Below are 13955 nucleotides of genomic sequence, written 5' to 3'. Positions count from 1 at the left end.
GGATCTTTACTCTGCTACTTTGGGCAAACCATTTAACCTCAATGAGCTACAATTTCTTCATCTGTAAAATGAGGAAGAGTTAAGAAAGGGTTGTTGGGGAGAAGGGACTAGATGGCCTCTAAGGGTCTATTTTTAAAAGTTTTTACATAGCAGATTGAGAATAGGGACCAATTAGCCCAACTCCTTTGTTTTACAGATGAGGAAACAGAGTTCCAGAGAAGTTATATGAGTTGTCTGAGGTAATTAAGTATCAGGACTAGGATTTGAACCCAGGTTCTCTGACTCCCAATCCCATGTTATTTCCTTTGTCTATGCGGGCCCCTATTCAATCATATCGTATAGCCAGTTTTACATGTTTGTTGTTTTGTTTTTATTGTTCAGTCATTTTCAGTTGTGTATGACTCTTCTTGACTCCATTCAGGGTTTTCTTGTAAAAGATACTGGAGCGGTTTGCCATTTCCTTCTCCAGATCATTTTACAGATGAGGAAACTGAGGCAAACAGGATTAAGCAATTTACCCAGGATGACACTGCTGGTAAGTGTCTGACACTAGATTTGAACTCAGGAAGATGAGTCTTCCTGACTCCAGGCTGGGCACTCTATCCACTGCAGCACCACCTAGCTGCCCTTACATGTTTACTACCACATGGGTAAATCAGTACTTCCTTTTTTTATATTTCTAAAGCTACCTCCTTTCAGCCTCTATTCTGCTACTCTGAGACTTAGGGAAAGTATCCATATTTAGTCTATCAAAAACCTTCAGGATTTTGTATACTTTAGTCATTTCCTTTCCTAAGCTTGTGTCTTTTTAGACCACAAGCAGCTAGGTGGTGCAGTAGATAGCACACTGAACTTAGAATCAGGAAGACCTGGATACAAATCTTGCCTTAGACACTTACTAGCTGTGTGACCCCGAGCAAGTCACTTGATCCCTGTCTGCCTCATTTTCTTCATCTGTAAGATAGGGACAATAATAGCACCTCCCTCATGAGGCTGTTATGAGGATCGAATGAGATCACATGTCACTATGTGAACCTTAGCTATCATTGGTGTCAAAGTGACCTAATCAGGGTAGGTTCAGGGGCTTGTCTGATGATGTCTCAAATGGGGCAAATAGGAATGCATCAGCATTTAAGAACAAATAAGGAAGACAAACACCAGCAATGTCTGAGCTCTTCCGAAATAATCACTCCCAGAGACAGGAAATCATAGAATCTAAGAGTAAAAGGGGATTGGCAGACCATCCAGTGCAACTTCTCACTTGGTGCAAGAATCTCCTCTCTGTATAATATCCCCAGTAAGTGGTCATCCAACCTTTGCTTGACTACTTCTGGGGATAAGAAACTCCCTGTCCCAAAAGATAGCCTATTCTATTCATTTTCTTATTCTCAATTGATTTATTCATCCTCAATAACTTGAAATAAAGGTTAGGAGTAAAGCAGATCTCTCAACAACCAACACTCATTCATACAGGTCTATGTTTGTCACAGTAATCGTTCATGGCCCTATAATGTCATGGAATGTTCACCAGCCTAGGAGCTACATCTGAGTTCTAATTCTGGGAAAGTCACTTAACCCTCTTCTCGTTTAACCCCATTTTCATCATCTATAAAATGGAAGAGAATAGACATGCACTAAATAATCTCTGAGGTGTTTACTTTTTCTTCCAAGAGTTTTGTTATCTGTTCTAATATCCTTTCTTTTTTCTCCTTCCCCAGATAACATTCAGAAAAAAGGGAGGACAAAGATTTATTGTATCCAGTAAAGATTGCGGGGGTAGGGCTCAGGATGAATTCATGATTTTTTAATGTTTTTCAAAGAAATTAAATTCTATCATTTTCAAGAATGTACATTAACAGACACAAAGCGCTGCTGGGTTTACAAAGTGTTTCCAGGTAGAGATCCTTCGGGACCCACTTAAATGAACAGAGGAAAACTGTTTTCCAATCAACCCATCAGTGATGTGAATGTAAATTACTGATTGAAAACAGTTTGTATTCAAACTCTGCTAGCATATAAACAGAATCGATCTACTTGACAAACTTTTCTCCCACAGATAAAGCAAAAATGGTGCCCATTTAAATGAATCACAAATTACAGTCATAAGGCAGCCAAATGAGCTTTTATTGCTTATTAAAATAAATTACCCCCCCACACACACACCTTTCTTCATGTTCTGCTTTAATGATGAGAGATGATATGTTATTGTGGATAACAGTGGGCTTGGAGTCAGGGAAAGTCAGGTTTGACTCCTGCTTTTGATACCTACAAGCTATGTTTTCCCTTTGGCCAATCATTGAACTTTTCTGAATTTCGTTTCCTCACCGGTAAAAGTAAGACTAATAATAATGATGATGATAGTGCCCCTCCCCCCAGGGATGTTGTGAGCATTGAATGAGATCATGCATAGAAAGTGCTCTGCCAACTTTGAAGAGCTAAATAAATGTCAGCTATTATTAATTACATCACCATCATCATCACAGAACACACCTTCTGGAGCAGCTGACCTTCAGTTCTAGCCAGATAGCTTATGGGAGAACACCTCAGAGCAGCTGACTTACCGTCAATGACAGACTTCAGTCCTATTCACTATGTGTCAAAAGGTAGTTTCTTTGGAGACTTTTAATGGTTCAGAATAACAATGCTCAAGGCCACAATAAGCAAGTAAAATATCCATAAATGAACTGGATGCATTCAAATTACATATTTTCTTATCAGAAACTGTGTTACCAAAGGAAACACAGGGATGTATTTCAGGGCATCAGAAGTGGGGGTGGGTGGTGGTGAAGATTTCTATACCACCATGGGAAAAAGAAAGGCTTTTCCCCTTCTAGTCCACTCTCCTTTCTTCCCATCTCTGCCCATTTCCTTTGCCCTGAAGGCCTTCTCGTCTCCTCTTGGTGACATTCCCCAAACTCCCTCCTCACTTCCCTCCCCTCCTCATCTCTCTCCCCTCCATCTTTCCTCCTTTTTAAGTCCCTTTGCTTTTCTTGTAGAACGGAAGCTCCTTGAGGGCAGCATTATATCAGTTTTGCATTTGTATCCCCAGCCCCACCCACCCCGCAGACATTCCATAAATGCTTGTCGATTGACTGATTCCCTTACAGACCCAGCCACTGCCCTCTCTATACCCTCCAAGGAATTAGGTAGTGGGGAGGTACCTTACCCAGAGAACTATCAATCTGTTGCGTCCCCTCAAGGGACTGAATAATAATAAAGACAAACCCATAGATTGTTAGGCAGCTTAGAAAGTACTCTCACTTTGATATTAAGACCTGTGGTCTTATCTGATTCTCCCAGCCACTCTGTAAAGTAGTGAAGGCAGGTAGCATTTTTACCATTTTAAAGTTAAGGAAAATAGAGCAGAAAGTTTAACTGATTCATAACTAATAAGCAGCAGAGTTAGAATTCGGACCCAAGTCTTCTGAATCCCAGGCCACTGCTATTTCTATAGAAACATTTGGCTGACTTCATCATGAAAAAGCTCTTCACCCAGAGTATTCATCAATGAGGTATCTCCATCATGTTATGACTACATATTAGGCCATCCAGTCCAAACCCCTCATCTGACAGTGGAGGAAAATAGTGACTTGCTCAAGGTCACACAGGCAGTAAGTGTTATTTCTTTTCTTTTCTTTGGTTATTTCCAGGATTTGAACTCAGGTCCTTTGACTGTAAAGTCTACTGCACCATGCTGCTTCCTAATACTAGGGCATGAACACTCATGTGTTATGTAGATGATGCGATGGCCAAATTGGGTGAAAATGCTAAAGTTGTAGAAAGAATTCTCCCATTAGGTTACAAGTCATCCCAACTATCCCAGACCATTTACCTGATAGAGCTCGATCCGTTGCTCAGACACCCGGGCCTTGGGATTCTGCAGCCGAAAGACCCTGAACTCTGCCTTCACCAAGTTGGAAGCATTCTTCTCCATTGCTGAGACATCAAATCTGACAATTCTAAAGTAGGGCCTGTACAAAGTGGGCGGGATGGCATCTGTAAAGAGTTAAGGAAGTCACTGAGAATGATAAAATTCATTGTTCTCCCCAGAAGACCACAGTACAAGATAGCCCTAGAGACGCCATAAGGAAAATATCTGCAGCCTGGTTCGGGTTCCAATTGCCAATTTAATACCATTAACGACTTAACCAGGAAAAATAAGCATGTGCATTTGATTACGGGAATAACAGATTAATAGAGATTAACAAACCATTTTGAACTCTGTTTGAGGGCATGCAGTTAACCCTGTCCTTTGAAAGCTGAAAGAATGGTGGAAAATCCTAGACGCTTATGAACTGGAACAAGTGCACCAGAGTTGATGGCTGGCGATGGCTGTCAGGCCTGCATACACTTTAATTGGACGTGCCAAGAAAATAGCTCGTAATGGCAAACAGTTTGCCCTGTGTATTTTTTTTCCTTGAAAGTTTGGCATCAAAATGTTCAACATTATCCAGGCCCACATATTGCATCTTTTTCTAGTTTCAGTATTTTGGTCTTTTCTCAAACACACACACACACACACACACACACACACACACACACTGAGAATCCCAGCATTAGAAAGTTGCTTGGGATAATAAGAAGTCAAGTAATTTGCCTAAAGTAATACATCCAGGATGTGTCCACACTGGAACTTGAACTCAGGTCAGCTCTCCCATGCTACCCACCTCTTTTACCTTTTCCATCTCCCACCTACGATTTTATAGGTGATATCCCCTGCTATCTTCTGAGACATGCTCCCTCTTTCTATAAAACCTCACTTGAAGCTAAGGTTCTGTCTTCCCTATGAACTCTACTTGGTTCCTATTACTTCGTAGCTTTGCCTCCATTTAGCAATTACAAACATAGTTTGCAATATATTCATTTAGATTCAATTTTAAGCATAGTGCCCAGTTTACAAATGAGACAAAACCTTTCTACTCTTGTCAGCCCCCATTTGGAAAATTATTTTCACTTTGGAGAACATTTTAGGAATATTGATAGTCTGGCTAGTGCCCAGAGAAATCATTTTGTGGCCTGTTCAAGCGAACATCTAAGGCCATAGGTTCTCCTTAAGGAAGAGGTGAAAGGTTTTATCCCAATAGTCTGTATGTAATGGGAACTCAATAGATGTTGACTTCCTTCTTAAGCTTTTGAATACACATGAATTTCCAAAAAGATCTAGATACCTAGCTTTGTGAACTCAGGCAAGCCCCTTAAATTCTTGTGGCCTCAGATTTCCTCATTAGCAAAATAGAGAAAAAAACACTTATTACTTATATTTGTTTTAACAGCTACATGGCTCAGTGAATAGAGCTCTGCAGCTAGAGTTAGAAAGACTCAACTTCCTGAGTTCAAACCCAGCCACAGACACTTACTAGTTATATCACCCTGGACAAGTCACTTAACCTGTTTGCCTCAGTTTCCTTACCTGTAAAATGAGCTAAAGAAGGAAATGGTAACCCACTCAAATACCTTTGCCAAGAAAACCCCAAATTGGGTCATGAAGAGTCAGATATGACTGAAAACAGCTAAACAACAACAAGCACGGTGTAGCAGATGGAGGGTCCGCCTTAGGAAGACCTGGGTCCAAGTTCTACCGCTAAAATATAGTGGCCATATGACCTTGGACAAGTCACTTAAATTCTTAGGGTCCCCAGGCAATTTTCAAATGTTAAGTAACAGCTGAGTTGCTGATCTATACCAGTTTCCCAACTGGAAGTTCAATATACCCTTGAAATCATAAGTCTACACCAAAATGAATCATTGAATAACTGTTTAGTTGATTATATAAGGAACTTTGTGAGGTCAGAGAGGTCCTCATAAGGATAGCCATTCTACCAATGCAGACTGGAATCTGTTCTGTAACTTAGAGTCTAAGGCACTGAAAAGTTAAGTGATTTGTTCAAAGTCACCCAGCAAGTTTGTGTTAGGAGCAAGTCCTCAACTTCAGGCTTCCAGATACAGAGTAGTTCTCTATTCCCTTGTCTCCTCATTGCTGCCTCTCAAATAGTTAGAAAGGGAAAGGGGAGGTGGGGGTGGGGAAGGATGGGGGGGGGAGTGTAGATAGATAACGGCTAGAAAAGAAGAAAGGTAGGTAGATAAGTGGACCAAAAGAGCGAGAGGTATATAAATAGGGATAGATAAGGAGAGGGGTAGGTAGATAGATAAGTTGATAGATAAGTAGACAGATAGATAGATGGATAGAAGGATAGACAGACAGACATTTGACTTATGACTTGAAGACCTTGACGACTGATACATACTAGTTACGTGATTCTGGACAACTAGGGCACACAGTGGACAGAGAGCTTCACCTGGAGTCTGAAGACCTGAGTTCAAATCTGAACTCAGATACTTACTAGTTGTATAACCCCAGGTGAGTCATTTAACCTCTGTCTGCCTTAGTTTCCTCATCTGTAAAATGGGGGTAATCGACAGCACCTACCTCATAGGGTTGTTTTGATGATCCAATGAGATAATCAAGTGCTACACAAAACCTTAAGGCATTATATAAATGGCACTGCTCTATTACCATGATCACATCTGGGTGTCTCAGACCATATATTAGTATGCGTGAGAGTAGATATTTATATATTAGTTCCCGTTTTACAAACATTATTTCATTTGACCTTCACAACAACCCTGTAATTATTCCTCTTTTACAGACGAGGAAAGTGAAGCTTACGGGCATTAAGTAACTCTCAGAGGGTCAGGCAGCTAGTGAATGGCTGATGCAGCATTCCATAAAGGCCTACTGCTTTCATTAGTGAAAAGACCTCTCCCCTTTGCAGTACCCAGATCCAGGTGACTAACTAGGTAACATTGGTCCTTCTCGTCCCTTCCACCCCCTACATTCTGCTGCTTAGCCTATGTCCCAACCATGCCAGCTCAGGCAAGGAAGAGGCCATGAGGATAGGCAGGGAGCCAGAGACAAGGCAGGGCCCGTGCCTCAGGACATATGTGACATATCATATAGGCTAGCTAAAGTTTGTTTGAGAAACTGTCCCCCAGTGAAGGAGCGGCATTTATTGTGCAGTGTGGGGCCTCTCACTATTAGCCAGCAGAAGCTGCAAGCATTCTTTGAAAGAGCATCTTTAAGGAGTGGAACTAATTTAATATGTTTCCTGTTGTCAGGAAAAGTAAACAAGTCTTGTCTTTTATTTCCTCAAACCCCCCCCCCCCTTTCTCTCAATGGAACCTTACTGGCCAGCAGCACATGGACAAATACAATCCTTCCCCCACGCCCATCCCTACCCCACACACCATAAGCTTCTATCTTCTCCTTCCATCAAGGTTTGTAAATAAAGGCTCTGCAGATTTATTTTTATTCTCTTTTGTGTTTATTAAACTTTAGAGGGTTTTTCTTTTCCTTTCTGGTCTTCTGCCCACACTCTCTTATTATGGTTGCCTCAGACCAGCAGGTCAATTTTTTTCCCCCTCTTTCTAAGCAAATCACCCAAATGGCCTGTCTTGGGCTTTGGAGCTTTTGAAGCCCTTATATGCAAATATTTACAGGAGCAGCTTGATTGTTATTAAGTGCAGTTGTTATGTTCTCTATACACTGGCAAAGGGCCCTCTCCCCCTCTGGCTATTATAACCATTTAGCCTTGTTTATATTATAACTCCCTGATAACACAAACCCAGATTTCTTCCCACCCCCCACCCCTTTATTTTATGAGTAGAAGCAGTTTATACATAAGGTGGAAAGACTGCTGTGCGGCCCTGCCAGAGGCTAGCAACTCCCTGCCTGGGTCCTGTAACAGTGGTGGGATGCACATGCTGAGACAACAGCCAACCTACCCTCCAGCCCAGTTCCAGACTCAGAGCACAGTGGGGACTCAATAAATATTGTTGACTGAATGACCGTCTAACACTTTCAACATTTTGGTTGCTGTTTTCCCCTGCTGTCATTTGCTATAGGGTCAGAAGCCCCCTGCCTGTCTGAAGAACTTGAACAACCTGATGTCTCGAGGTCTGAAAAAAAAAAAAATGTATTTAAACCCTCTCGGCTAATTGCTTTTGGCCCACTTCTTTGACCCTGCCCTAACCCTCTGGAAAGCTTTCTGGATGCTCGGTGCGGGAGGACCAAAACAGGCCTGTCAGAACACTGCTGGGACTTCTGAGGCCCACTCCCCCTGCTCAGGGGCCCAAATGGGCAGGGTAGGGATTTAATGACTTGAGCATCACTCATCCACCCAGCAAGACTTGGAGGGATGGAGATTTTTCCTCTGCCTTTCTCCAAGAACTAGTTTTTTCCCCTTCTGGAATGAGAGCTCTCCATACTGCTCTCTGCGGCTCTATGCTCAGCTTCTTTCTGATCCCAAGTCACCAGGTCCCTGGCCCTAACCTTCGTTAGTGCCCACACTTACCATTCTCCTCACTCTGGCCAAACAAATACCCCCTCAGTCCTCTTAAGCTTTTCTTTCTACTCTTAATTCTGCTCCTTTTTGCCATAGTAAGCCCCTGACAGCCCCTAACCTCCCATATTCCCTTACTAGATACAAAACGGTAGCTAGCCCATGGACAGCATTCAAGAATGCAACTGACATGACTTGTGTTGGGTGGTATTAAAAAAAAAAAAACTAGGATAATTCTTCCTTACTCAAACCCTGATTTCCTGATTCAGGCTTTGGGAAACAAGATGAAGAAACAGGTGGGAATCTAAATGGTCATAATAATAGTGGGAATTTAAGGAAATTTTATTCAACAATTATTAAGTACTAACTGTACAGAGTACTCTGTTAGTTGATGGGAAGATATAAACTTAAGAAAAGGCATGGGCCCTTGCTCTCAAGCAGCCTAGAGTTTAGTAGGGAAAGGGAATGGTTACCAGGATAATTGCAGACTCGGCATAACACTGCCTCAACTAATGTTGTTTTCTATTATGTTAAAAACAACATACTGCTCCTTCCTCCCCTGGCCAAGTTGGCTCCTCACTCCCTTTCCTGCCAACACTTCTTCAACCATTGTTTTGCCTCGTGTTGTGCTTTCATGGAACAGCTCATGATGATAGACAAGGTCTGCCTGTTTTGGGAGCAAAACACCTGTATTTATGAACAATCAAGCCAGTCCTGTTGTTATATACAGTCTTATCAGCTTAAAGTCCACAACAATTTAACATATATTATCGCATTTACTCCCCATTTCATGTGGGTATGCATAGGTCTTGCCCAACTTAAATGGTTTATACTCGTGGCCCAGTGGACTCCTTTTACTGAGTTCAAACCTGGCCTCAGACATCTACTAGCTGTGTGACCCTGGGCAAATCACTTAACTCCATTTACCTCAGTTTCCTCATCTGTAAAATGAACTGGAGCAGGAAATGGAAAACCACTCCAGTATCTTTGCCAAGAAAACCCCAAACAGGGTCACAAAGAGTTGACATGGCAGAAACAACTGAACGACAACAGCAATAAAATAGAAGGATATGAAAAAGAAGAGAACTGTAGTCCCACTGGAGTTAGTTTTATAGTAAGTAGTAAGATCTTCCCAGAGATGGTAAACCTGGATTTTCTGAAGAACTAGAAGTATCATGCAATGGAAAAACAACTGGACCTGGAGTCAGGGGCTTTGAGCTCAGATACTGGCTCTGCCACTTGCTATTTCTATGACCTTAGTTTGCAAAGCACTCATCTGTAAAATGAAGGTCTGTATTAGATGACCTTCCTGATTTAAATCTATGGTCCTGTTTTTCTAATATGATCTATACAATACGGAAGATAATTATAATAGTATTTATATAGCATGTTAACTTTTATAAAGCACTTTACAAGTATCTCATCTGATCCCCCCAACAACCCTGGAAGGTAGGTATTATTATCTCTCCTTTTTTACAGATGAAGAAACCGAGACAACAGAGGTTAAGTCACTTGCCCGGGGTCACACAGCTAGTAAGTGTCTGGGGTCTGATTTAAGCTCAGGTTTTCCTGACTCTAGGTCCAGCACTCTAGCCACTGTATCACCTGGATGCACAGTCTCTAAGAATCTCAAAATCTCATTAATGGCCCCAGAGCTTCAAATACGCAGTGACGATAGCTTCCTGCTAAGGTGCTAAGGGGTACTGAGGCACACTCATCCCCAATCCCATAGAATGGGCACGGCCACATCACTAATAAATATGCTGATTTCCTGCACCAAGTATCCAGGTGAGCCTGTTAACACTTATAAAGACCACTAACCACTGCTTTTGCCAAATGAGCTCATCAGAAAAAAATAACAATGATAACAATATATGTGTATATATATATATATATATATAATACATATACACACAGACCTACACACACACACACACACACACACACACACAGTGTTTTAAGTTTTACAACATACTTAACATGCTCTTATTTGTGCCTCATGACAATATTGTGAGATATTATCAAATACTGGAATATATATAATATGTATATGTGTGTATATATATGTATTTCTGTGTATTTATATCATACATATATATACACACAAAGACATGCACACACAGTGCTTCAAGTTTTACAATGTACTTACCATGCTCTTATTTGTGCCTCACACCAATATTGTGAGATATTATCAAATACTGGAATATTTATGTATATGTGTGTATATATATATACATGTATGTGTATATAAATGTGCATATGTATATATATATGTATATGTGTAGATAGATAGATAGATAGATAGATGCTAAAGTTCCAGGGAAGAAGGTATATGAATGACTTTTTTTTTATCTCTTCTTCCAACTGAAGATATAAGACAAGGTAGAAAGATCTAAAAACTATTGTTGCTGGTTTTTTTAAAAATCCTCACCTTTTAATACATTACCTACAACAACCCTATGAGGCAAGTCCTATATTTCTATCCTTATTTTACACATGAGGAAACTGAAGTTCAATAAAGTTAAGCAACTCACCAAGTTAGTAAGAAAACTCCCACACTCAGATTTGCTGACTCAGAGTCCAGGGCATCCTCTAGACTATAGGAACTTTTATATATTATGGGAAGTGAATGTGTGATCCTGGACAAGTTTCTTAGCTTCTAAATGTCCCAGGTGCCTTTCCAAGACTAGACGTGGCAGGGTACAAACTGATATGAATTGATAGGACTGGTTTCCTCACTGGGAATTGCTTATAGTAATGAAATCATAAGTTAAAAAAACTCCAATATACACATTTATAAATATATATATGTACACTGTGTATCTATATGTGTATATATGTATAGATAGATGTGTGTATTATGTATATGTGTAAGTATATATGTATGTGTCTATATATGTGTATGTACCTATGTATAGATACATATATGTGTGTCTGTATGTGTGTGCATGTGTGTTTGTATAGATGTATATATACATACATGGGTGTGTGTATGTGTACATATATGTATGTATGTATATATACATATGTATGTATGTATACGTGTGTGTATATATGTATATATGAATGTGTGTGTTTCACCATTGCCTTTTCAGGAGACGTATTAACACAGGCCCCAGTAGAACAAGTGGAAAACTCACAGGATTCAGAACAGCCAGAAGCCAATTGATGAGCTCAAAAACAACATTCCAAATCATGGTATTTCCCCTGTCATCCAAATACTGTGTTCAAGATAAAGGTTTGATTTTTCTGGCATAAGATTTGTGACTCCAGAGGATTAGATTCCTTAGTGAGTGAAGAAATACAGCTCATGTGGACCAGGAAGACCATGTTTGACCTGGGAGAATGTAAGGGCCCTGAGGGTAAGGGCTGTTTGGGTTTATCTTTGCATCTCTGGTGCATAGCTCAGTGTGTCTGGCACCAAGTAAGTGCTTAATGAATGCTTACTGAACGGGAGAAAAAAAACAACTTGTCAAATTGACCGAAGGGAATTTATACTTGAAAGGGAAATAGAAAATACATGGAGAGTATGGATAATAAATACAATGACACTGAAATTTTAACACAAGGCTAGTGACAGGTCTGGAAACTGTGAAATAAAAGGAATGGCTCCAGGAACTGGGGAAATGATTACCACAATTTTCTGGAAACCATTCAAATAGAAATCCTATACCTCCAATTTATCTTGTGACCATCTCTTATTAGAAGAATAAATAGAATTGTTCATTCTTTTCCCTACCCTTGTTTCTGCCTCCTCTTTTCAATACTGTTCCTCTCTTCTTCCATATACTTGCCCTCACATCCAAATTCCCCAGTAGCATATTCCCCCACAGTATAGCAAAAAACTCTCTCCCACTGAAACACTCTATAAGAAAACAGACTGGGCAAGAAAGGGTTAAACTTACAGCCAATGTCATGCGAAGGAAAAGCTATGACCAGGTGAAATCCAGGTATTTTTACTCTCCCAAGACATTCTCTCATCTACTGATCTACCAAGATCTGTCTTTCTAGACCTATTCTATTAGTCTGGACCATGTGGTTTTCCCAGCTAGTCTTGCCTCGATCTCTTGGATCCCTGTGTTTCTGACTTCCATCCTGGTAATCAGGTAAGATCCTGTTCCTTTGAACATCTGGGCAGCTTGGTGGTACAGTGGGGAGAGCAATAAACCTGGAGTCGGGAAGATCTGAGCTCGAATACTTTACTAGCTGTGTGACCCTAAGCAAGTCACTTAACCTGTGTGCCTCAGTTTCCTTGACTGTGAAATAGGGATGATAAAAATGGCACCTACCTCCCGGGGTTTGTGGTGAGGACTGAATGAGTTAATATGTGTAAAGCATTTTGCAAACCTTATAATGCCAAATAAAGGCTACCTATTGTTTTTACTATTACTAGACTCTGCTCAGAATTTGAATTAACTGCCGCAATGGCTCATTAGGAAGGAGAGGCAATGTGTTATTAGAGTGCTAGATTCAGAGTAAGAAAATCTAAGTTTAATTCTCCTTCTTTCATTGCAGCGTGAGCTGTAGGTGCCTAATCTGTAAAATGAGGTGGTTTGTACTAGCTGGCCTCTAAATTCCCTTCCAGGTCTTAGCGATCCTATGAGGCTTCCCTTAACATCCTATAATGCTTTCATTCCACAAGGGAAAAATTACACATGGCCCTCCCACTGAAAGGCTCATCTCATTGTGGCTTCTTTACATAGGCTCCTTACCCTGCCTGGCATCCTCTTTGGGTAATATAAGGAAACTTTTAATTAAGAAATAGCACAAATGTCATCCAAAAAGCATTGGAGTGTAGGGAAGGTCATGAAGGGCTTTCTTCACCTGAAAGATGTTTCATTTTGCATCCAACAATATTTAAGGGGTCCCTTTCTAAGATCTTTCTATGAAGCCCCAAAGTTTTAGTTTATATACTTATATACTAATCCAACGAACCCAAGAAAATGCCCGCATTGAACTGAAGATACATTAAAAAAAAAATTCTGTTAGTTTGGATCCTTACAAGGTAATTAGTGACCTCAGCATAAAAGCAATTAAGATGTGGTTTCAGTTCATTCTGGGTTGTACTTCTGCCAGTTCCTTTCTGAGATCTCTGAGGCTCCCTGTCAAACTTCCCAGACTTTCTTACCCCAGTTCCAGTCCTCAGGGTGGCCATCTGTGTCTCTCATCCAGAACCCTCCTCATATAAGCAGTGCCGCACTGATATCCATCTTTCTATAAACTGCTGAACTCTCCCTGTGGCTCTCTAGGGATTGGCATGGACTTCTGACATGCCTCAGGGGAGTGGCGACTTCTCACTCCTGACCTCCACAGCGTAGTCAGAGGAAGTAGTTTGGGGTTCATTAGGAGCCCACTGGAGTGAGGAAAACGAAGCTGCTCATGTAGCGGTCAGGGAGCGCCATCACCTCAACCTCTGCCTATGTTTGCACAAACACAGCCAGCAAGAAAGCAAGACAATTGTGTTTTGGGGTTTTCTGAAATTTGTCTTGGCACGCCGGGTATGGGTTTGATTTCACTACCACATCCCAAGCTGTGCTGACATTCAAGTCACAGTGATTTAACACAAAATGACTGAGAAATAAACAGTGTATCAACAGTGGTTTCTGTTTGCCGCTT

The 13955-nt window shown here is 40.8% G+C and overlaps 1 protein-coding gene across 1 annotated transcript in view; it reads right to left on the bottom strand.

The window, feature by feature from the left end:
* TGFB2 (transforming growth factor beta 2) overlaps positions 1 to 13955 on the bottom strand; it is a 96615-nt gene that overhangs the window by 25189 nt on the left and 57471 nt on the right. The window contains exon 2 of the mRNA XM_036756018.1: positions 3833 to 3996. Coding sequence (XP_036611913.1) covers positions 3833 to 3996 — 164 coding nt within the window. The remainder of the gene's footprint in view (positions 1 to 3832; positions 3997 to 13955) is intronic.

This window comes from Trichosurus vulpecula, chromosome 4 (assembly GCF_011100635.1).
Source record: "Trichosurus vulpecula isolate mTriVul1 chromosome 4, mTriVul1.pri, whole genome shotgun sequence".
Taxonomy (NCBI): domain Eukaryota; kingdom Metazoa; phylum Chordata; class Mammalia; order Diprotodontia; family Phalangeridae; genus Trichosurus; species Trichosurus vulpecula.
This window is presented reverse-complemented; position numbering and strand designations above follow the sequence as displayed.